General features: G+C 43.9%; 1 protein-coding gene across 5 annotated transcripts in view; it reads left to right on the forward strand.

Annotated features, from left to right (window-relative positions):
• The window catches only part of TIC40 (hydroxyproline-rich glycoprotein family protein), a 110645-nt gene that overhangs the window by 70013 nt on the left and 14456 nt on the right, over positions 1 to 26176 (forward strand). For all 5 annotated transcript variants that reach the window (XR_015542842.1, XR_015542841.1, XR_015542843.1 and 2 more), the window contains exon 8: positions 19700 to 19778. Coding sequence is in view for 2 of the 5 variants with exons in the window: in XM_087391202.1 (XP_087247328.1) it covers positions 19700 to 19778 (79 nt within the window). In the remaining 3 variants the exon portion in view is untranslated. The remainder of the gene's footprint in view (positions 1 to 19699; positions 19779 to 26176) is intronic.

The following is a 26176-nucleotide window of genomic DNA, read 5'->3' on the forward strand; positions in this document are numbered from 1 at the left end:
AATCTACTTTTACCCCTGAACAGATAGCGGAATTCCGTAGAGATGGGAAATGCTTCAGGTGCGGTAAAGAGGGGCATGTGGCTGCCCAGTGCCCAGAAAAGCCTTCATCTTCGAAGGGAAAAGAGGCAGAGAAGCCACGAGGACCGCAAAAGCCAATGGCGGGGGGTATTCCTGATATACTGGGTCATGCTTTGAACCCAGAAGAACGAGAATTGCTGCTATCATGGGGCAAAGTTAAAGACCAGCAAGCGCTAATTTTATTTGATCCAGGGGCTACTGATAATTTCATATCAGAGGATCTAGCCCTGAGGCTGGGAATAAAGACGGAAGAGCTAGGCAGGGCTTTGGATGCCGATCAAATGTTTTGTGGGAACCCTGTGCCAGTTACTCCCTTGATAGGGAAGCTCCGTCTACATGTTCAGAGTTATGTGGATCAGGAAGACTTCTTCATTTCTCCACTGAAACATTATGATGTCGTTTTGGGGATGCCTTGGTTTCACCGCAAGGCAGTGAAGTTGACTCTTCCTGAAAGAGTGCTGGAATTTGTACATAGGGGGAAAAATCAGCGTGTAATTGCCAGGAATAAAGGGGACACTATCCCCATTGTATCTGATGTTTCATGCAGTAAAGCAATAAAGTCTGCAATTTCTGCGTACATGGTTTTTGTAAAAGAAAAAGAGACTGATATGCATGCTGAAATGAATGATGCAGACAAAGATAAGTTTCAGTTTTTGGTAAACTTTAAAGATTGCTTTTCTGATGTTTTGCCAGGGGAGTTACCCCCAGAGAGACCAGAAGATCATCAGATAGAGTTAATGCCTGGTAGTGAACCACCAAACAGACCCCCTTACAGAGTCAGTGCGACTCAGAGAGAGGAGATTATGGCTCAAGTACAGGACTTGCTGTCCAAAGGCTTGATTCAGCCCAGCTCGTCTCCTTTTTGTTCCCCTGTACTGTTAGTACAGAAGAAAGATGGTTCATTCCGTACGTGCGTTGATTATCGCGCACTGAACAAAATGACCATCAAGAATAGATTCCCTATTCCGCGTATTGATGTCTTGGATCAGCTAAATGGAGCTTCAGTTTTCAGCAGGATAGACTTAAAGAGTGGCTACCACCAAGTGAGGATACAGCCTCAGGATGTGCATAAGACAGCATTCCGCACAACATTCGGGTTGTATGAATACTTAGTGATGCCTTTTGGATTGACAAATGCTCCAGCCACATTTAACAGAATGATGGATCGCATCTTCCGGAAGTACAGGCATTTTACCGGTACCTTCTTTGATGATATCTTAGTTTTTTCTAAGACAGATGAAGACCACAGAGAACATCTTGCTATAGTGTTTCAAGAGCTGAGAAATCATCAGCTCTATGCAAACAGCAAGAAAAGTGAGTTCTTCTTGGAAGAAATCCATTATCTGGGGCATATAATATCCAAGAATGGGATACAAATGGATCCAGCGAAGATCCGTGCCATTCAAGAATGGCCAGAGCTGAAAACTGTGCATGAAGTTCGAAGCTTTTTAGGCTTGTGTTCTTACTACAGAAGATTTATCAGACATTTTGCTGATATCGCAGCTCCATTACATGACCTCACTAAGAAAAATGCAGCTTTCACCTGGGGATTATCATAGAAGAAAGCATTCAATACACTCAAGGAAAAGTTGACTACAGAGCCTATTCTGGTAGTTCCGGATCTGTATCAGTCTTTTGATGTGGATTGTGATGCTTGTGGAGAATGTGTTGGGGCTGCATTGCATCAGAATGGTCATGTAGTAGCCTATGAAAGCAGACGACTTCGGGATGCGGAAAGATATTTAGGAATCTATGAGAAAGAGTTATTGGCTGTAATTCATGCTATCCATACATGGAAACACTATCTTTTGGGTGCAGATTTTACTGTCAAAACAGATCACCAAAGTCTGAAATACTTTTTAACTCAGACCAAGCTTTCAGAGAAGCATATGAAATGGGCAAACATGCTGTCAATGTACCATTTTCAGATTGTCCATACTCCAGGAATTCGGAACAGAGTGGCAGATGCCTTGTCCCGAAGACCCCAGGTCAATAATGTAACTATTGCTTATCATCAGGACCTGGAAGACATGAGGGAACAATATGCTCATGATTCTGATTTTGGTGAAATTTTACAGCAGATGCAAGAAGGGCAATCCACCAGTCACTATTCCCTGAAAGATGGGTATTTAATGAAAGATGATTGCCTATGCATCACCCAGGAGATGAGGAAAAAGATTTTGGAGGAATGCCATGCACCTCCCTATGCTGGACACAGAGGAATTACAGCAACAACTCTAGCACTAGAGAGGTATTTCTTTTGGCCAGGAATGCGGAAAGATATACATCAGTTTGTTACTGAATGCCTTACGTGTCAGAAAATGAAGTATGATAGACAGAAGGCACCTGGCCTACTTATGCCTCTTCCCGTGCCTCAGGCACCATGGGAAAATATTACAATGGACTTTATTTTTGATTTGCCGAGATCAAAGTCAGGGAATGATGGGATTTGGACTATCATTGATAGATTCAGCAAGCAAGCTCATTTCATTCCGGTTCGCAAAACCATAAAGGCAGATCATATGGCTAAGTTGTTTATGGCACAGATCTTTAAACATCATGGTATGCCTAAGTCCATTGTTAGTGATCGAGATCCCAGAATGACCAGTCTATTCTGGAGAGCTTTATTTGATAACATGGGGACGAATCTGAATTTTTCTTCTTCTTTCCATCCCCAGACAGATGGTCAAAGTGAAGTAGCAAATTCTACCATTTTGGATATGCTGAAATGCTACGTGGGTGACCAAAGTTCAGACTGGGAAAAGTACCTACCGTTAGTAGAGTTTGCTTACAATAATACAGTACATAGCTCTACAGGGAAAGCCCCTTTTGAAGTCATATATGGGAAGGTGATTTTGCCACCTATATTGAGGACTAAAGATGAAATATTTGCAGCTGATCAGTTTGTAAGAGACCTCCAGACAGCTTACAGCCAAGTCCGGACAGCAATTGAAAGCTCTCAAGAGAAACATAAAAGGGCTGCAGATAAACATAGGAGACAGTTGGATCTCAAGGAAGGGGACTGGGTACTTTTAAAGTTTGAAAAAGCTAGGCTCCGCAAGTTTAAAGGCAAACAGAAAGTGTATGCAAAGTTATCACCCAGATACTATGGCCCTTTCAGGGTTACAGAAAGAATAAATGAGGTTGCATACAGATTAGCATTGCCAGAGCATTGGAGGATTCACAATGCATTTCATGTGAGTCTTCTCAAGAAATTTCAAGGACCAGAGCCTACAGAACCAGTATCAGAGGATCCACCAGAAGTGGATGAGCTGGAGGAAGTCCTTCAGCCAGAGCAAATTGTGTACCATACTGTACGTAAAGGCCCTCAGGGTAAGGAATTTTACAGGTATCTTGTAAAATTCAAGAATTATACGGCATTAGATGCCAAGTGGATGGACGAAGACATGTTATCCGATCATCCACAGCTTTTGGATGTTTACAAGGAAGCTTTTCAGTTGAGGTCAACTGAATAGAAGCCGAGGGGATGTCACCACAATGTAAATATCCTAAGTCAAAGTACAGTTGACCATTTATTTGATCTTAATTAAAGAATGTTATATGTGTTAATTACGGTCAAAGGGTTATTTTAATGGTCAAAGGATTGACTACGGTCAAAGATACTTGACTCCAGTCAAGTAAACCTGACTACGGTCAGAGAATGTTGACTTCGGTCAACAAGACTTGGCATGCGCCAAGAAGGGTTAACCTCGGTTAACCAAGATGTGCCAACCTCGGTTGGAGAGACTTGGCTATAATTAAGGCGCCTTGACCTTTGGTCGAAGCTCTTTAATTATAATCAAGAGTGTTGACCTCGGTCAACCAGAGAAAATATATATATATATTTATTTATATATATATTTGTTTAGATGTGCACATGTGTTCAGTGGGGACGCCCACCGTGACTAGGATTAGTCCACAGTGTGTTATTTGCATGCAAAGCGCTAACAATTAATGGGTACCCTGGTGGTGCGCTTTAATTAATTGTTGCAGGTACTAGGAAGGATTATTTTCCTAAGCGAAATGGGAGCCTGACAAGCACCTAGGAAGCGGTTCGTGTGACCGAGAGCCTGGAAGACTCCAGAATGGCCCTATGTGGCTTGTAATAAGAGTTAGTCTAGATTTTAGACAAGTGGCATGTTGCCAAATTGAATGGGGCTTGAAGCTCTTGTAAGTCAGGAAATTCTTTTCAGGTTTTATGAGAGACTTACGTGACAGCCTATGCTGAACTTCTGTAACAGAATTTCTGAAAAGTAATAAAGACCTTCGGGGGGGTCCAGCCCGACAATTTGTCCTGGGCCCTAGTGTATGTTCAGAGAGAGAGAGAGAGGGAGAGCTTTTGGAGAGCTAATTTCAGTCGTGGAAATACAGTCAAAGCTGTTTCGTCAGTTTGGATTGTATAAGCCATAGCTGTTGTATCACCCTTCGTCGAATACGGGTTGTATTGCTGGTTGTATTGGTATCACCCGTTCCCCAGGGGGTCGACGTTTCGTTGCCGTTCACGTTCCCTAGTAACTATGGGATGAAGACCATGTATAAATCTGAGGAGCTTGCTCCTATCATCAATGCCATGGGAAAACAGAGATAGGTTCCAAATTTCTTGATGTAAGTTATCATTGTCCCTTGCTGAGTCAACTCATACAATTCACGGACAAGCCTGTCTCTAGCAAGGGGGGAGACAAAAGTCTGAAGCATCTGCTCCTTGAAGTCATCCGATGTGCTAAGAGGGACCAAAAGCTGCAATAGCCCTCAACATATCCACAAAATAAGGATTGCGGGCTTGATTCAAGGCAATGTCACCACTATAAAAAAAACGCCCCACTGCATCATCTACCTCTACCTTCCTGCGAGGGTGCCAAGTGGCAGCTAAGGAAGCTTGTTTCTTGCCCTTCCCAAGACTGGAAGTGGCAACTGAAATAGAAGGCATTGCTGAGACTGGAATACTTGTAGACACTGCACTTCCAACATGCATAAAAGCTCGAGCACCATGCTTAGATGCATTTGCCAATGCTTTTAAGCGTAAAAGAACATATTCTGGCATATGCTAATGCCTTTATTCTGCTCTCCTAACAAGTGAGCTTTCACTCTCACTGAACTGCCAGTCTTTGGCTGGCCAGAATAGCGGCATGCCCATTTTCGTGAACCTCCTGCAAGCACCTCCTCGGGATTTAGAAGGTCCACTTCCTTCCACTAAGGGGATTGGGCATCAGGGCGTGGAGGAGCCATGAGAATTCAAACTAGTGCACAACAGTCTATTGCCAACAGCTCATAGAAGCTAGTGTAGCTGCCAAGGCCGAGCCTCTAGCGACAAGCTAGAACTCTTCTTGCATGTGTGTTGGAACGCTTGCATGCAGTAGGCTAGCTATGCGTGGGCTAGCTGTGCGTAGGCTAGCTGTAGCATAGCAGTAGCGTAGGCTGGCTATGCGTAGGTTGTAGCATAGCAATACCCAGTCTGTCTTGTGCCGTCGCCTGTGTGTGTTGGAACGCTTGCATGCAGTAGGCTAGCTGTGCGTAGGCTAGCTGTAGCGTAGGCTGCGCGATGGTAGTGTAGGCTAGTGTAGCTTGATAGGCTATAGCGTTAGCAAGCTGCTAGGCATAGGCTAAGCATTGCATCATTGCATGCAGCCTTGCAGGTCGAAGCAAGCTTGCAAGTGGCTAACACGCAAAGCATGGAGGTCGACTGCAAGTGGGGAACACACAGAGCAGCGAATCGCGCCGATTAGATTAGGATTAGATAATCTGCCCCAAATCTTTACCTGCATGAAGGGAACGGCTTAGGGAACGTTCCCTAGACGTTCCACAAGGGATATGGAACGTTCCATAGCCGTTCCAGAGGCCTGACGTTCCACAGACGTTCTCTTCAAGCTGAGTGAAGAGAACGCCGTTCCAACGTTCCAGAGCTATGGAACGGCGTTCCCTGGCAACTATGCTTCATCCCAGCATACCGGCTGATGTGTCAGCTCAAGCCCCAACATCCTTAAGGAGGCTATGGGACTTGCTGAACTCTATGAACCCAAGTATAACTCAAAGGAGAGAGGTGTGCGTATTGGTCACTTGGATAGCAGCCCTATGAGAAAGGTTAGCTCTCCAGTGATTTCTAAGCAAGTGGTATCTTCTTTTACAGCCTCTCCTATTCCCAGTTGTCTGTTTGTTTATGGTAGTAATGTGGGAAACACCAAACCCTATAGGACTGAGGATGCAAAGGCTTTAATCAAGAAGGATAAAGTGGCGAAGTAGTTGCCGTAGGCCATCATTGTGGACATAAAGATGAAGAATTTATGTTACCTTTGTGGTGAAAAGTGTCACCTGAGCATAGAAAGCTAAGGCAGGTGCAAAGTTGAGTACGATCATTGAAATTGAAGATGACCCCATTTCAGATGACCCTGCAACAGCAGAGCCAGAATTTCAAATATGTGAAAATGAAGGCTAGGGTGATGTTGAGAATCCAAAAGGGAGCCCTCTTTCCATTTGACCCAGGTGGGTCTACCTTATGTGACACCATGATTAATGGTGACTGCTAGTCCAATTACCCAACGAGATGCCAACAATGGAAAGTTGAAATTGTTGATAACTTTATGGATGTTAGCAGAGATTTGGATGGGAACTCTTGTGGTGATGATGATGAACCTGTTTTGGGACACTTAATCTGTCCTGTACAGCATCTCTCTAGAGGCTTTTATGGGAGCTCAGAGTGCCCATACCCTTGGACTTAAAGGGGCAATCAATGGAAACTACATTAATTTTAAAGCTTTCCATAGGACCTATTTTTATTTCTCAGGTGCAACTTCTCTTAACTAATGCCTCAGCTAAGGTCTTTGTCAATGGGGAAATGACACAGAAAAGGGCAATTAGGCAAGGCTGCCCTTTAGCTCCCCTACTATATGCAATTACTGCTAATGCTCTTGGCTGGTTACTTTATAAGAAAATTGAAGAGGGCACGATCAAAGGCATATGACTCCGAAATGGGCAGCAGCATTTGAACCAACAGTTTGCAGATGACACCAACCTCACTCCAAGGAACACAGCTCAGGATATTCAAGGTGTAATGGATGGTTGACACTTTCTGTGTTGCTTCTGGCTCAGTTATCAACCATGCTAAGACTGGATAACTCTCTCAGGAGTAAATCAAACTCTACTTGATGACATGGGATGCCATAAGATAAACAAAGGTACAGTCTTGATATTGCCTAGGGATACCCTTGGGGTTTGATATTACCATGAAACAGAAATGGGAATGGGTCCTAGAAAGATTCAAGAAAAAGTTGGATAGGTGGAGGGGCTTTCAAGCTAACCTTGCAGGAAGGAAGCTAGTCGTTAACCACTGTATTTATCCCATAGGTATCTTCTACCTTTCCTGCTGGTCTCCCTCACAAGATGGACTTGAGAAGTTAATTAGACTATGCAGGTCCTTTCTCTGGGGAGGTAACAACAGAATCTCAAAAGTCAGATGGTCATTCTGTATAACCCCAAAAGCTAATGGTGGTTTAGGGGTGGTGAACATAGACCAAGCAGCCAAGAAACTAGCAGCAACATGGGTTATTAAAGCAATTCTAAATCTAGACAAAGACTTGTCACAGATACTAATGAGAAACACTAAACACATTAGATTAGTAAGAGCCCCCAAATGGAAAAACTTGCCGCTACTCTCTGCTCTTTGTGGATCAGAGCCATGTTCTACCAAAGGAAGCCCATTGTGGAGGACCCTATGGCATGCTGTAGAGGATATAAAAAGCCATATTTTACTTTCAGGGAAAAGGGCTTTTATGGCACTGGACTCCATCTGGATTTATGTAATACACAAGAACAACTCCTTAACGGATGCAAAATTGGATGTTAGACTTCTCTTAAAGAAGGGCCTTCAGAGCTTGGGTCAACTTTGGGACAAGGATAATCTAAAATGGAAAATTTGGCGGGTGATAAGAAGGGAGTTTGCCTTGAACAACAATCTACAAGCATTACATGGGAAGAATAGAGCTGTGGAATGGTGATAGACAGGAACCCATCTTAACTACAGCAACGAATTCAGTTGGATAGGCAGTACAGACTTTGTTCCTGTACCCACACCCTCTCTTTCTATAGATGAGCTTTTTAGAATGCTAAACAGTAGGTGGAATCTACATGACAGTAGGGAAAAATGGAAATGCAGGTTTGGAAAATTTTGGTCTGGGAAAATCCTAGAGAAATACTGCACCCTCCTGTGGCTCATTCTTCACATGGCAGTCTGGACCAATGCAAGAGCCTCCAATTAGGCAAAGGAATGGACTTTGCAGAAGATGCAACAGCAGAGAAGACATCTTAAATCTTTTTGTGGCATGCCCATGTCAAGAGCAGTTTGGAGATATATCCAAATCAATATAGGAGAGCCAATAAATTGGAATTCAATCCTTTTGGGAGATGCATGCAAAATCAAACAGGAAGATTGGACAATAATTAGAGCAAATGCCTTGTGGTGTATCTGGATAGCTAGAAATAATGCACAGTTTAACCAAGTGCATACTAATCTAGAAATGGCTTTTGTCTCTTGGTGGTCCAGGAATAGGAGAGACTCAGCAGTGCAATAACCATCGTCAACAACTATGTGGACCAGTTGCAGGATGAGATGGAGGAATTTGCTAGAGGTGGACCAAGAATCACTTTACCCCCTTCCTTTGTTTCTCCTGGAAGAGCAACATGCCCTGCTGCAACTGATAGGAATAATGAAGACATTTCTCTTTCTACAGGTGGACAGAATACTGAAGTGAAGGAAGAACCTCTTTAAGTTGATTCTCATTGATGCTCTCAGCTTGTGATCTCTTATGTTACCCTTATCTCAGCTTGGCTGTTGCCAGTAGATATCAACTGTTTGAACATTTTTTGTAACTCCCTGTGTGGAGAAATGGAAGCCACTTTTAACATCTTATGAATAATATACAACCACTTTTCTTTTGCTAAACAAAAAGAAAAGCTGTCCAGATAGTAAGGTTACATCCCACAGCTATTGATCATGGCTTACAAGTTCAATTGGCTAATGGGGACCGTCCTCTGAGTAAGTACTGTTGTCAGGCCGCCACTCTGATTCAGCTGGCAGAGATTATACTTTCGAGGGAGATCTATTTGCTTTGGACAAGGGGCCCATAGATGTTGTTTTGAGCTGTGAGTGGCTAAGGTCCCTTGATGAGATCACCATGGACTTTAATCATATGTATATGAGATTCTTGCATAAAGGTAAGGATGTATAATTGAAGGGCTATTCATCGCCTCAGTTGACTGTCATTTCTTAAAGAAAATTGGCAAGAGATCTCAAAAGTGTTTGTGTTGTCTATGCTATCCACTCCACATCTGAGAACACTAATGAAGTCTTGGTTGAGGATCAAGAGAAGAGATATTGATCTGTCACCATTTGGGACTTCTCCTAAGAAAATAAAGAGTTATCTTTATTAGAATTGACTCGGGTCAAAGAATGGTGAAGTTGGTTAACCAAGAATAAGTTTTATTGTTTTTACTTTTGGCTTGCATTGGTAAAAAGAGAACTGTGGGGACGCCCACAAGGGACTAGAAATAGTCTAAGAACTAGAATGCATGCATTTGACTAACCTCTTATGGGTTAAAGTGTTGGTATTTGTTTTGGCAATGTGTAGGACCAAGAGGAGTGCAAAAAGGCCCAAGAATAAAAGGGGAAAGTGCAAAAAGCAGGTCCTACAAAGCAAAAAGCATCTAGAAGTGGGCGCCTACTTCATGGAGGACCCCACAAGGCCAAATTAGCCAGAATATCCAGCGCAATTTCCAAGAAAAGCTTCCTAAAACTGAATTTAGGAAAGCTCAGCTTATTGAGAAAAGTATGCCTATTTTAGGCCTAGAAAAAGCTAAAAAGCTAGCCCCAGCTTATTAGAAAGCTCTTGCTTTCGGGTTTGAGGCTAACCCTATAAAAGAAGAGCCTCTAAGCTCTAGATCACAGGGATTGTACTCAGTCCATGCTCTTGTGAGAGCCAATTGTGCAAAGCCTTATTCTATTGCAATAAAGACCTTCAGGGGGGTCCAGCCCTTATTTCTGGGCCCTAGTGCTGTGTATTGCTCCTCTCCCTCAAATCCTTCTCCTTGTTGGTGAGTTAGTTTCTACAAGCCCTGCATGATTCTCAAGGTTGTACGAAGTTTCAGTCAACCTTCTATTTGTTCCAAGACTTTGCTAGAGAATTGCGATTTGCTTGGGAAGGTGCTTTCTTGCTGCACTTGACCTTTCCAGCCACCCACAACAATTCTAGTTGCTGTAAATCAGGGTTTGGAGGTGTTTTGAGGTTTAGTTCCAGTTTGAGATCACTCCATCACTCTTTAACCAAGGTCCAAACCAGTGAACAAAGCACCATACCAGCTGCCAAGACTAGAGAGGGAGGAGGTGGCTAGGCCACTGAAGGAGTTACTGGATAGAGACATTACGCATAGCCGATCTCCCTTTGCCTCACCTGTCCTATTGGGAAAGAAGAATGATGGGTCCTATAGGGTGTGTGTTGGCTACATAGATGTCAACAAAATGACCATAAAAAACATATTTCCTATACCTAGGGTTGATGATCTCTTGGATGAATTCAAGGGAGCCAAGTACTTCACTAAGACAGACCTCATATCAGGATATCATTAGATTAGAATGAGGGAGGAGGATCAGCCAAAGATAGGTTTCAGAACTGATAGGGGGTTGTACCAATTTAGGTGATGGCATTCAGCCCCACCAATGCCCCAGCCACTTTCAAAGCCCTAATGAATAAAATTCTGCAGCCCTACCTCTACAAGTTTGGCTTTGGTATTCTTTGATGATATTCTCATCTCTAGCAAGGCTAAGGAAGATCATCTCTCACATGTGAAGCAGATTTTGGAAGTGTAAGAACCTACCAGTTCAATGTCAGGCGTAGTAAATGTACTTTCATGGCAAGATAAGTGGAGTATTTGGGGTTCATTGTGGGCAGCAATGGAATCAAGGTGGATAGTGAAATGTATCATGGATGACCACAACTTACCAATGTTACTCAGCTGAGAGGCTTTCTCGGCCTTGCTTCTTTCTATAGGAGATTCACAAGATAGCTGCACCACTTACTGATTTGCTAAAGGACTCTTTTGGGTGGATAGGAGATGCATGAAAGAGCTTTCAAATTGAATATTTCTCTCTCTTAAGCACCTATATTGGTATGCCCTGATTTCTCCCTACCCTTCATCATTGAAGCAGATGCTAGCGGGAGAGGTAATGATACAGTGGCTTGTTATGGCACAAGGAGAGGATTTTGCTTGTGCAGATGCACTCCTCTCCAATGTTTGGACATAGCACTCCTCTCTAATGTTTTGCCTGCTCAAAACCTTTGAAAGGGTGAAGCAGGGTTCATATGGAAGGGGCTTTGGAAAGATGTTTACAAGCATGTTCAAAGCCTCAGGCTCTGCCAGCAAAATAGGGAATTGAATCTCAGGCCAGCAGGTTTGCTTCAGCCTTTGCCCAATCCAGAGGGTAAGGGGACCTTATTGACTTCATGAATCATAACTGGGTGCCTATGACAGCTACGGGCTGGAATAGCATCTTTGTTGTTCTAGATAAGATCACTAAGGCAGCACAATTTATACCACTAAGACACAATGTTCAGGCTCTATGGTTGCTGCTCAATTCATGGAGAATGTGTTCAAACTACATGGACTGTCACAGGAAATAGCAAGTGACAGAGATACCAAGTTTATGGGCCAGTTCGGCAAGAGTTGTTTGAGGCAATGGGTACACTTCTCACTCCAAATACAGCTAACCAGCCACAAACTGATGCCCAGTTTGGGTGGGTCAATTGGGTTTTTGTTTTGTACCCAGGCCACATGGGACAAGTGGTTGCACTTGGCTGAGTTTTGCTATAACAACACCAAGCACACATCAATATGGATGATTCCAAGCCATGTAGTCCATGTTCCCTCTACTGTCTATGTCTAACCAGCAAGCAAGCAATTGATGATTTGGTACATATGACTGCCCTACTTCAGCCATGCAAGGAGGGGATTGTGTCTTCCTCATGCTCCGTAAGTCTAAATACACTTCATTGAAGGGAAAACCAATACTAGGTTGACCCGCAGATATTATGGACCTTATAAGGTTGCAGAAAATTGGGAATGTGTCCTATAGGCTCGAGCTGCCCCCTTCATCAAGGATTTTATAATGTGTTCCATGTCTCCCTTTTGAAGAAATATTTGGGGCCTACAGATTAGGTGATGGAAGAGTTTCCTCCCATCGATGAAAAGGGGCCATATGCAGTATATACTTGAGAGGATTATTGGATTCTGAGATTCTGAGACCATATTCTCAACAATATATCTTATATTGAGTAGTACATAAAGTGGCAGGGTTTATCAGATGGTGAGTCATCATGGCAGCCATCTTCAATAGTGGACGGATATCCTTATCTCCTCAGTTGATGCTTTCGACAGATATGACCTGTGTGGAGCTGCTGAAACTGTAGGCTAGGGCAAGCAATGGAAGCTCAAGAAACGAGGGAATGAAGACAAAAATGAGCTGCTGTAATGAATTGCTGCAAAACTGAGTGAAAGTACAAGAGAGAGCCAATATAACAAAACCTTAGGGTAAAGTGCCCTAAGTGACTAATTGCCCTAAGTGGTACATGTACTGAATGTACCAACTGACCGAACTGACTGTAACTAGCCTACAAGGCACATACCAAGGAACGAGTGGCACCTAAATTATCCTCTGGGTGGAATCGCCACAACATGGACATTCTTTCTAGCGAGAATCATTGCAGTAGGATAATGGTTGGATAGCCCATAGAATGGCCTACAAACCCCACTCCATGGTATGGGCTGAAGTATCTTGTACACGTCTAAGAATCCCTGAATATCCAATGTCATAGGTTGCACATGTTCATCCTGTAGGGAAAGTACAAGAGACAGCCAATATAACAAAACCCTAGGGTAAAGTGCCTAACTGACTAAGTGTGCCCTAAGTGGTACACGTACTGACCGTACCAACTGACCGAACTGACTGTAACTAGCCTATAAGGCACATACCAAGGAATAGTGGCATCTAAATTACCTTCTGGGTGGAATCGCCACAACATGGGCATTCTTCCTAGCGAGAATCCTTGTAGTAGGATAATGGTTGGATAGCCCACTCCATGTTATGGGCTGAAGTATCCTGGACACGTCTAAGAATACGTCATGGTTGCACATGTTCATCCTGTAGGGATATAGCAACCTATGACTGTACAGAGTACGACAGATCAAGTCACAAAAGGTAATAAGTTTAAAGCTTGCTGGAAAGCTTCAAACTTAAGAGCCTTCGTAAGAAGATATGCCAAGTTGTCTTCAGTGGGAACATAAGACAAGTGAATATCACTTGCTGATGATCTCTCTTTGACATAGCGATAGTGGGCATGAAAAACTGGATTCCGTGCAATAGCCAAAGCACTCTGAGTCTTTGACTATCAGTGAAGATGGTAGGAGCAGTCTGACATGCATGAAGATTTGCAAGTAACTTCCGGAGCCAAACACACTCCACTGTCGCTGTAAAGCTGCTCTGTACTTAGCTTCACAGCTAGAAGTAGCAACTATAGTCTGCTTCTTGCTGAACCAAGAGATGCATGAAGTACCAAGCATGAAATGGTTGCCACTATGTGACACACGGGTGTCCGAATAGGCAGCCCAATCACTATCAGTGAATCCATGCATAACAAGTAAAGAATCGGCCTCATAAAGGAGGCCCAAATGCTGAGTGCCTTTTGAGGTACCTGAAAACACGCTTCACGGCCTGCTAATGGTGCGTAGAGGGGCTGTGCATATATCTGCTCAACTGTGAGACAGCATACTGAAGATCGGGTCTAGTATGGCATAAATAAATCAAACAACCAACCGCGTGCTGATAGAGGGTGACATCACATGCACCACTGCCATCCTCAGAAGAGAAGTGAAAACCATGCTCTAATGGTGTGGATACTAATATACTTGGATTGTGACATCAAAATACCCCCCTGATTGCAAAAGACCAAGATCAGACATAGCAAATGTCTTCTGCAAGTCAAGCTTAAAAGCTGCATTTTGCGCAGCATGTGTCCTAGTCACAAGCATCTCATCCACATAGATTACTAAGATCAACAAATCTGGCCCACTCTTGCGGATGTAAAGAGTAGCCTCACTAGGGCTGCTTTGAAAGCCAAGACTAAGCAAATGAGAATGTATCCTGGAATACCAAGCCCGGGTTGCCTGCTTCCTTTCTGAAAGGCATCCTTATGGTGTAATGGCTCTTCATTGCATGCTGTAGCAACCAATGCACAAGCAACCAAATTAGCATGCTCTTTTCGCTTTTTTGGCTCCTATATTGCAGCTCTCTTTTGTTAAAGAGCTCTAATATCCTGATCAAGCTGAGGCATATCAGGCCGTAAATGAGGCTGAATTTTAGGCTGCACATGTGGCGGCAAGTGACCAACAGATGGAGGAGGAGCAACCTCAGATGTGATATCATCATGAGAATCTGACGGAATCAAAGGCATCAAGCTGTCAAAGAGATCTGGTGCATCAACAATAGGCTGTTTTGGACAGCCCAGCAAAGGCATAGAGGAAGATTCATCAAGCACAACATCTGTACTGAGAAAAACCTTGCTCGTGCGGGGCTGGTAGAGCTTAAAGCCCTTGCTCTCTGAGCTATACCCAATAAAAATGCATTTGACAGATTTATCATCCAACTTTAGCATTTGACAGTTTGAGAGGACACATGTGCATATGCCAAGCACCAAAGTTGAGGTGTCCAAGCTTCTCATGGCACAAATGGGTATCTGCCATGGTCGAACAAATCAATACCATAGGCATCTGCATTTGCAAGTCCAGCATCATCCATGCATCTATGATAGGCATCAAGTCTTTATAATCCTCTAGTCAATGTCCCCGTCAACACCATGGTAAAGGCATGTGTAGCATCATAAACCGCACACCGAACACCATGAAAGAGAATCTGATAGCCACACATAGCTATGGTTGAAATAAGATGAGGTTCTTGCGAATGCCCAGAACACAAAGCACATTGTCTAGAGTGACTAGACCACCAGAAACAAAAGTATGGTAACTTGTCCAATGTCTTTCACTGTATATGATGCATTATTGGCACATGTAACTGTTCCCCTCTTAGATGCATGCTCAAGTAAGCTGAATGACTTCCGGCAGGAAGTAATGTGCTTGCTAGCACCACTATCAAAGAACTAGGCATCAGATACATCAGAAACTGACATGCAGGCATCACGTGAACGTCAGGATTATACTGACTTGTAACAAGAAAAGCCCAATGCTGGTTGTGTGCAAAATTAGCCGACTCATGTCGATCATCTGGATTAGGAGAACCAGATATTGCAAGACCAGACTCTTTCTTCTTCTTAGATGCAATTCTATTCTTGCATTGAGAAATGTCATGCCCAGATTTCTTGCAATAGTTGCATCTCTTTTTCTTCTTCTTATCCCTAGAAGATAAAGCATCATGGGAGTGACCAGCATGTGAATGAGGGGGTTTACGAGGTCAAACCTTGCCTTTGCCTTTGTTTTTATGCTGGGCAGCAAAGGCTTGATCACTAGCTATAGAAGCATTGCGGTTTGCACGGCTTTGCTCCTCCTGTAGTTAGAGGGCAACCAGCTGGTCAAAGGAACATTGGTTGGCATTGCCACCTGCAACCAACCTCAATGTAATAGCAAAGCCTTGGTAGGAGTCAGGCAACCCATCAAGGGTATTAGAAACAAGTTGAGAATGTGGCACCACTTCATCAATGTTAGCCAACTGCTCTTTCAAATCCTTCACACTGGTAAGATAGGCATCCATATTACCACCCTCTTCAAGCTTCAAGTCCTTCAACTGCTTGCAGAGATAGGCAACCCTTGCCTCATTCCGCACTTGATGTAAAGATGCAAGCTGATCCCATGCTTGCTTTGCTGTCTTGCAATAATAGATATAAGGGATAATGACCCTTTTAATTGAAAGAGCAATCAAGGCATGTGCTTTGGCATCACGATCATCTCACTGAATCTGCTCTTGAGTAGGAGGCAAAGTACTTGTAGTGGAAGATGGAGATGCACCAGAAGTAGCATTAGACCCGTCACCAGATGAGCCTAAGGTAGTACCTATAATATCAGAGGCATTACCAGAAGCAGCAGGTCGAGTAGGCCTGACCTTAGTGCTTGAAACAATATTCCTCAAATTCTTGGCAACAAAAACATGCCCCATCATATATGCCCGCATGGGGTAATTGTGCCATCAAGCTTGTCCTCAGCCCCAAGCATCCCAAACAAATCATCCTTGCTGCTAGCCATAGTGCTGAAATTCAAGGCAAAAGCACCAATTGACAACGCAAATGAGAGGAGGGCAACTTCTCAAACCAAAAGGAAAAATTACTGCTCAAGCTTGAAAGATTTTCACTGCAAAATACTTGATTGTCTCAGGATGTACCTGCTGCAAAAAATTCCCAAAAGGCAACACGAGGCCCTCCAAGGCAACACGAGGCCTTTCCACAATGCAAATGAAGCTAAGAAAGGACTGTTTTGCAGAAATTGGAAAGAATCAATGCAACAGAGGATTACTCAATTATGTAGCCCAAAAATACAGCCCAAAAATACAGCAGGGAAAATGCTCCAAATGTTAGTAGACATGTTCACCCTTGAAGGAGAGGTGAAATGGACAGCAAATGGCAATGTGAGATGCCAAGAGAAGGCTGAAATGAGAGTTACAGCAAGAGAATGTGCTCCTACGAGGTGGAGAGCACTTAGAAATGAAAGGAGAGTGATGGAAATCTCGCAGCCCGAGGCAAAGGGAAGCCAAATGAGAGAGAATGGGCTAAAGGAGAGGCCTTTGGATAGCAGCAGCAAGCACCAAATGTCTTCAAACACCGGTACACAGCACGAGACAGCAAGAAATAGCTCCGGATCGCTGATAAAAGCTCCGAACCAGCTGGCACGAACTTAAAGGCAGGCCACAGCAGGTCTGTACATCATTCAATAGGCAGTACAATGGCCGTACAGCTCCCGGATGATTCTGCACAGCAATTAATAGGCTGTATGACGGCTGTACAACATTAAAAGCACCACCTGAAGGTCCGTACAGCATCATACAGCTGTACGGAATCAGTACAGCAGCAAACCACCCACACATGTGAACCCGTACAGGTCTGTAGAAGCCTTCAATGCTCCGAAAATGGTCCTTGTATGCAGCAGGTGCTTCAAAACGCTGATTCCTGCGCCAAAAGCAAAGCTCGCGATGGAAATGCTTGTCGAGGCCGCAAGTGATCACGTGCGTGTAGAAGATCTTGAAAACTCAGCAGACCAGCAATAATGAGGGTTCAAAAGGCTGCCTAACAGCTTGGGAAAGCTGTCAATGCCTAAGGGGAGGGATCCCCAACCTGCTCTGATACCAATGTAGACTAGGGCAAGCAATGGAAGCTCAAGAAATGAGGGAATGAAGACAAAAACGAGTTGTTGCAACACAGAGTGAAAGTACAAGAGAGAGCCAATATAACAAAACCCTAGGGCAAAGTGTCCTAATTGGACTAAGTGTCCTAAGTGGTACATGTACTAACTGTACCAATTGACCTAACTGTCTGTAACTAGGCCTACAAGGCACATACCAAGGAAGGAGTGGTACCTATGGAAAGCCCATAGAATGGCCTACAGAAACATCATCTATTCTACCTACTGCTCTACCATCATTGTTGCTGCAGTTCAGCATGCACTAGTTGGGACTATTGATAGCTGCAGCAGCAGAGAATACTCATTGGATTCACTGTTACATACATGATAAGAGTAGATAAGAGTTTCATTTCTTCATTGTAGTGTTGTAATTCCTTTTTACAGCACCATTGCAAATGAGGACAAATTTCATTTCGGTAGGGTGGACTGTAACAAAGGCCATTTTACTAAGTAGTTTTAAGCCTTTAAATGGCTTTGTAAATTGTAGTACTTTTAGTAGAATGGCCTAATGTTGCCACGTGGTATCCTAGGGCAGCCATCCCATAAGCAAAGTGGTAATTTGTCTAGGCCTATACCTATAAAAAAGGGCCTTGTTGTACCTTGTACTAGCAACTTGAATGCCATTTAATAAACTGCACTCTAAAGCTGAGCTCTGCTTGCTCTTCTTATGGCCTATAGATACCAGCACTTCTTATCCCTTTTAGTTGCGAGCTGCATGGATGATGTGAGAGGTTGCCCTTTGTCTATCTTGCTGATTTTGCCATATTGTCAAGCCTATTCGAGGTGGTGGTTGATCTAGAATGAAGCATTGGTGTGCAAATATCTGGCTACAAACTTTGCGAGTATATATCACATGGGGTCGTCTCTTTCTTCGAGTCTTGTGTTGGAGCATTATGACTCGTATGCTCTTGAATCAACCCCCCTCATTCTCTTTGAGATCTGCTTGGTAGAGCGGCTGGTTTGACTAGAAGTAAAAAAGGGGTGATTTTGTATTAACATGGTGAAAATGGGCGTGAAACTATTGTTGCTCTAACCTTGCTAGTGAAGCATGTCCTTGGTCGATTGTGGCTAGGCTATGATGCGCCCAGCATGAGTCATTCACTTTTGCAAGGAATCTAGTTGATAATTTTATCTTGGAAGGTGAACCTCATTGGTGTTGGAGATCATAACCTTGGTACAACCAAGGTTGACCTTCACGAATTGTGTGATAAAGCTGCCAAGTGCCTTTGCAGACCATCTGTTGTGACTAAAATGAGTACTATACTGTTAACACAAAGCAAGATGTGTACGAGAGTCAAGGTTGCAAAGAAGCACCTTTGGTTCCTATTGAAATGCTTTCAAATGTTTTGAAAAGGCATCCAAGAACCGCCCTTTTCTATGTGTAAACAAGACTTGAACCCTTATTTTTTCATCATATATGTACTTTTACGGTAGGCAGCCTAGGGGCAAGTTTGATTTTCTTGAGCCCTCGTTGGGCCACGTGTATAATTTTGGGCCCTTGATTTTAGATTGATCTAAAGGCCTAAAACAAGTCTTCCAAATTTGACCCAAAAGCATAGGAATTGGCTGTTCTTAAAAAAAAACAATGTGTGTTTGCTTTTGAAAATCATAAGTTCTTACGTGGGTTCTCGTTGATCAGGTTTATGAAAGAGTCACCGTTGATCGTGTTCCTTGCCCAAAACTGTTTCAGCATAGCTGTAGTGCTCTTCCGATTTCTCAGTCTCATATCGATCAGAGCAAACATCACAATTCATCGTTTATCAAAGTTGCAATTACATTAACTAGTACTCAACATTAGCGTTGTCTTCTATAGTATAGGCTCTTTATTGAGTACAAAGAGCGAAATGGAGGTTAAAGGAGGGACACCGTGAGTAACTCTTTTGTTGAGGCACTAAGTGGCATTTGTTTGGGTGATGGAAGCTTTGAAGATCATGCAATCCTGTATATTCTAGAAAGAAATTGAAAGGTTATGTGTATTTAATACTAGAAAGCTTATTCTAACAAGACATTTTAGTGTGTTGCTTTGTGTTGGCTTCAGCTTTCTTAGTTACTACTTAAATTTTCAATGAAAACATATTTGTACTTGCTTCGTATTTGCTTTTACAATAGTAAGCAATTGTTTTTGGTTTTTGTTTTCTAAGGGAAGGCAATGATTTTAATGATATTGTGATCATTGCCTTATTAGGAAAAAGCCAATCTTTCATCAACATGGACATGTTGGAGAAAATGCTGGATGATCCCAAAATACAAAAGATGGTTTTTCCGTAAGTCGTTAAGGACCTTCTTACTTAACATGTTTTTGTTCGTAGGTTGATTATCCCTGCCTTTTTTAAAACTTTGAAGGTAGGTGCTTTATATTGAAAAGCTGTCAATAGTATAGAAGTAATTCATTCTATATATATATATATATAAAACCATCCAATGATTTCTTGACATGTGAGGGTATGTCTTATTTCCTTCGAGAGACAAGGGTAGCTAACTATTTTCCTTAGGCACTTCAGCACATTGAAGCTGAGACCACTTTTAGTCCTTTTTTCGATATTTAATTGCCACACAAGGAAAAGACATGGATTGAGGGCCAAGGTGATGACCCTGCCTTGTGGGCTAATTTTATATCACATCACAATCTCCCTTTAGGGTTCAACGTGAACAAGGCTTAGGGACCAAAGACAACACACAGTTTACCAAAGTGAGTCTATAAATTTTCTGACTGGGCTCAACATGAGTGAGCCATGCCCATATAGATATGACCAACTTTTATTAATTCTGATTCACTTGAATTCTCAGAAGAGTTCTCTTAAGCACTCCTTTTTTTTTTTTTGGGTAATGAAATTGAGCAGTGTCAATCTTGCCTATCAAAGGCCTAGAGTGAGAGAAGAGAATGGCCTATGACTGATCAGTGGCCATAGTCACCAAAAAATGCGTTCCCTCATGTCAAAACCTGACGAAATGTTTCTAGCTTAAATGTTTCTACGAAGGGAGGGAAATGTGGCACTTCCAGATAAAACATCATTAAAAACAACGAAAATAAAAAGTATTTTTTGGGACTTTTTTAAAATTTGGGTTGCTCTAGCATGGTGGCTGGCTGTTCTTAGAAGATTTTTCTAATTGTCTCTGCTGTCCCCATAACCTTCTCTGATGTGTGCGTAGGCGTTACATCTTAGGAGTACATGCTGCTCATTTTCAACCTCCCCTGTGGGGCAGATTTTGCAGATCCTTTGCTCTCCAGGGATTGTAGGTCTTGCCCACCTGCCCGTCTCCACCTCTAGATCACGTGAACTGGTTCTGATTTTGCAGATTAAATGCCTTTTAAATATTGACATGTCTTCCCCGAGGTATTTCTGCATTCTGCAGCTGTCCATTGAGTTAATTTCCTGTTTGTAAAATTGCTGTTTTGTCGTTTGGTTTGGCCATAGTTTTTGTAGCATTTTTTGCGTCACTATCTGCCTAATTTCACATGCATCTTTTGGTATATCAGCTGCTGTTATACCCCAAGATTCCATTCATTTCATTCCCTCTCTATGCCATCCCGTGATTTGCGTAGCTTCCATCGCCTTGTGTGGTATCCTACTGACGTCCATCTTCTCAACTTTGTTGAGGTAAGCCATGAATTGACATAATGCCTTCTCTTCTAGAGGTATCATACCTGTCTCAGCCTGTAGGATGGGGTAGGTGTCTTCCTTAACCCCTAACTCCCCTTGGAAGACGGTTATGTAGTATTTCTATTGTTTCCCAGTAGATCTTAGACAGTCCGGGTGCCCAAGCTGGGCACCCGTAAAGCTGCACAAGCATAGTGTATATAAACTTTCTCATTACCCAATTCCACAGATGTGCCTTCCTATGTTTATTCTAGGAGGTGTAAAGCTTTCAAGCCTCCCAAAATCCTCCTCTCCACACATGCATTCCCCTTGTAGTTGTCTGCGAATTCTAGTCCGGATACTTTCCAAGGGCTCTCCTTCAAAGGTGGCCTCAACGTGTTTATTATGTGTCCCAATCACCATTACTTTTGTCTTGTCTATACTTCCCTGCCTTTTTGAGTGCCTGCGGAATTCTCTTAGTGCATCTAAATGTGCTTGCAAGTTCTCCTTGCTCTTTGTGAAGAATACCACATCATACGCATACATAAGTAGTAGCGGAGCTGCAATTTGGACATCCTTCTTGCTGTGCATTCTCATCCACTTTTCCAATTCATTGGTAAAGAGGCTGAAGAAAGTTGGTGAGAGGGGGCAACCTTACTTGACCCCTATGTCATTTTTTTTTGCGCAAAAAGTAGTGCTAGTTATATTACTTGAAAACGAGAGTACAAGAGGGCCTAAAGGCCAGCGGGCTGCAATCACAAAATGGATACAGCCCGAGGAGCCAAAATACTAATTACAAGCCTCTCAGGGCATAATCATCGGAGAGTGGACAAACAACCACGGTGGGGGGGAGTAATGCCACTGAAGACTCTGAGCAGAGTGCTGGAAGAACAGCTCACGGTGGTCCCAGTCGCGAAGGAAGCGCCGTCTCTTCTCCTTCCCTGCCCGGGACTCCCTCTGAATCTGATCCCACTGACCCTTGAGCGTGTGAATGATCATGCTCCAAATGTTTGCTAGGGTCTGGGTAGCAGAAGAAGCCTGATCTCGTAAGGTCTGCGCGCATCTGGAAGTCCAGATATGCCAGCCTGCAATGCTCCCTATGATCTCCCAAACTGGGTGCCGAGTCATTGCTTCTGCATCTGTCTCTGTTAGATGCCAAGGGAAGCTGTCCATGTATGCCCAGGTGGCCTGCGTGATGAAGAAGATTGGATCCTGCCTAGAGAACTCATAAGCCAAGTGATGTCCCATCTCGGTGCTGCACCAGCAAACGGCTCCCCAAGTGACTGGTCCTAGCTCGGGTGCAGCCCTCGCTAAGATCCCCGGGATCAACTATGCCTCTCTCTTACATCCCCCCCCTCTTGGGCTCCCGGGCACGGCTTGCAGGCGCTTATGGGCTTCAATCCACACGTAGAAACCAAAATCGCAGCAAAGGGAACACTTTGGCATAGAATCGCAGCAAAGGAAACACTCTCGGGCTCAAGAACCTAGCACGCAATCCAAGACAGGCTCTGTAGAAGAAATCGCAATTTGCTCCTGCACTAGAATATGTAACTGGAACTTGAACAGAGCGTGGGAACTTTGAAGAGCTTGTTGAAATGTGATTGCCGACAAGTAGAGTAGCTGGGAGATGAGGGAGAGAAGCAAGAACACAGCACTAGGGGCCAGAAAGAAGGGCTGGCCCCCCCCGAAGGTCTTTATTGCAATAGAAAATAGTCTTTGTACAACTGGCTCTTCACAAGAGCATGAACTGAGTACAAAACTGAATGATCTTGAGCTCTTTGGCTCTTCTTTTATAAACTTGGCCTAGCAAAAAGCTAAACTTGCTTTCTGAAAGCTATTTCTAGCTTTAGTGCTTTTTAAAAGCTATTTTATGCTTTTGTTCTTCCTAAAAGCTACTTTTGTACAAAAACCAAGCTTTCTAGCTTTTTCTGCTGCTTTTAGGGCTTTTCTTGATAATTGCGCTGCTTTTTCTGCTTGTCTGCCTAGCTGGGGCCCTCCTCCATATAAGCGCCCACTTTCTTGATGCTTTTTGCCTTTGGTAGGACCTACTTTTTGCACTTTTCCACTAATTCTAGGGTTTCTTTGCACTTTACTTGGTCCTACACATTGCCACAAGCAACATTCAACACTTTAACCCGTTAAAGGTTAGTCTAATGCATGCATTCTAGTTCTTGGACTATTTCTAGTCCCTTGTGGGCGTCCCCACAGTTGTACTGATGCAAAGCAAAAGTAAAACAATAAAACTTATTTTTGGTTAATTAACTTAACCATTCTTTGACCAAAGTCAATTCTAATAAAGATTATTCTTTATTTTCTTGGGAGAAATGTCGTGCCCTCCTGGTAGCTATCCGACGCCTGACAAGCGCCACGGTAGCCCTCGTTGGCCCTACCCTAGGTCTTAAAATGGAAGAAATGTAGGTGAGTGTGATTTGTGTGTCTGTCCTCTGTCGAGTGTGTCGCATCTCGATCTCAGGGCCCCTACCTCTCCTGCTATCTATGGTCGGGGGGATAACTTGCTTTGATTGGAAGAACTCTATGATCATTCTTTGGGATAGACCAGGTAAGCCCCCCTGCTCTCGTCTCTGTGATCTAATGAGACACTCCTATCTCCGAGAGAGGTCCATAACCTTGCCGCTTTTGAAAAAGACAGTGGTATTGTACTTGGACCTTGTATTAAGCGGGGCAGGTACATAAGAAATGTTCATGTCTTCACCTCCTTCACCTCCTCCAATGTGCATAATCTGCAGTTCCACGGCTCTCTAGGTGTGCTTGTGGCTCTCCTTGCCTTGATCCTTAGCTGATGGGATGAGACCCGCATCTATCTGAGGGCGTGTGAGACTCGTCTGTCCTCTAGATACTGGTGTTTGATAATCACTCTGGTACAAAGCTCTGTTGGAATAGGATTGGTCACCTCCCCACGTGTGAGCCCCCATGAGGAGTGCATTGGGGGGTGGTGGGGGTTGGACCATAGAATAGGATTTAGCATGGGGCTGCCACATGGGCAGCAGAGAGAGAGAGGGCAAGTAGCTGGTTTCCCTGTACATTTCTGTCCTCTCCATGTCTGGACAGTATCTGGAACCTTCTCTGCCAGATCTGCCCTCCATGGTGGATCTCCTCTGCCAGCCCAGGGCTGCGTGGACAAGCGGATGATGGCAGCTTGTGTACGGACCAGTGCAGAGCTGACACATGGCTGTACGGGATCGCAGGAGCTGGAACAGAGGCGGAATCTGCAGGAAAGAAAACGCAGCAGGCCAGCAAGCTTTGGAGGACCCTATGGGCAGGTTTGGGGCTGATGATCGAGGATGGAGCTGCCTGGGCCAGTGGCTGGATGCCATGTGGCCAGGGAGCACAGCAAAAGTCTGGGAGGAAAGGCCCACGGGCATTTATAGGCCCCACCCTCCAGTCGGTTTTGTAGGCTGCTGAGTCAGCTGGTAGGGGCAGCAAGTCGGCCAGTATGTGTAGGGGCAAATAGCCCTATAAAAGGGAGTCCTATTTCAGCATCACTTGGAGCAGCTAGTTCAGGAGTAGGAAGGAGCAGCAGGAGGGATTCCTTGGGCCTACATCCAGGAGGTGAAGGAGACCTATAAGTGCTGCAGACTTAGCTCAGAGTGGCAGTCTACCGAGGCTAGTATCCAGACAGCAAGGTGGAAGGGATCTTTGGACAAAGAGTCTACAGTGGAGCACGCGGGCTCAGAGATCTAGAGGTGCCAGGCATATAGTAGGAGAACATTTTGGTATTGTATTGTGTCCAATTTGTGGACGGACGGAAATATATAAATGCTGCTTTTTTATGTGTCTCGGATGCATAGTCTATTTGCTGGCTTGCACACACATGAATGGTTGTGATGTTATGAAAGCTTGATTCCATATTGAAATACTTCCACATGTAATTCTTGGGCTAATCTATCAATCTTCCGTTGTGGGATACCCTCTGGTGGGATGTCATTTTTTCCAACAAATTGCACCCCCCAAATTCTATGATGTATAGAGCTAGAGTAAATTTAACCATATGAAATGGTTAATCTCATCATGTGGGACCATGGGATTGGGGGCATCCAAGCAGTACTGGGAGGGGGTAGATGGTCCATCTAAATATCTTGATTAACAAGCCATCTGGATATGGGTGCGTACTAGGTCGTGCTAACCCTAGTCATTTGGATGATTATAGTGCCAACCTCGGTAGTCTCCAACTAGATAAGTCCCAAACCCTTTGAAGATATGTCACCGTCTCGAAGATGGCATCAATTTGGAGTGGATTCATGTCGAACTCTACGTGTACGATCTAATGAGGGACCGAGGGCTTGCTCTGAATCATCTTGGATCCCATACGTACCTGTAGCCTCTCGAATTTCCACCAATCAGTTGTCGATAGGTCGCTCCCCTAGAAGGGTGTTGCGTACATGGCTTTCGGCCTCACAAGTGTATCAAATAGCCACCCATTTGCCGAAAGCACTCTTGCTCTAGTTGAGCTAGAGCACCCTGCCCTTTTGTAAGTCGTGCCTTGGTTGCATGGCTTATTGTCAAGACTAGCCCTGTGGAGACTATCCCTAGATAGGTGTACGACCGCACGATCTCCAAGTTGTGCCAATGAAGTACTGCCCATGAAGTATTGAAAATCATAACCTTGGTCTTGTCAAGGTTGACTGCTATCAAGTCTCTCTTTGCAAATCACCTCCGGGGCCTTTAGATGTCTCTGCAAGCTTGTTGCTATCAAGGATAGGAGGACTATGTCATCTGCGAACAACAGCATCTGTATCATCAAATTGACAAGTAAGGATCCCTCACCTCGTAGGCGGTCAATGAAGGGCGTGATCTCATCAATGTAGAGCCTAAATATTGTCCGTTAGAGGTGGCATCTTGCCTCACTCTTATCATGCTTTCAACCCAATCTGATAGGCCTCCAGGGGCACATACTCTCCCTTTGATTGACTGATATGGACTCACCACTCCCCAAATCATGTCTCTTGGGATCTGCATTTCCTAAAGTCGTCTAATCATGCGGGATCGTGGGACTATGTCAAAGGCCTTCCAAAAGTCTACAAAGTAAGCATAGACTTTCTGGGATGTCGATCTTGCCTCCGCGA

Source organism: Dipteris shenzhenensis, chromosome 20 (assembly GCF_047967505.1).
Source record: "Dipteris shenzhenensis isolate YYH24624 ecotype China chromosome 20, Dip_SZ_1.0, whole genome shotgun sequence".
In the NCBI taxonomy this organism is placed as follows: domain Eukaryota; kingdom Viridiplantae; phylum Streptophyta; class Polypodiopsida; order Gleicheniales; family Dipteridaceae; genus Dipteris; species Dipteris shenzhenensis.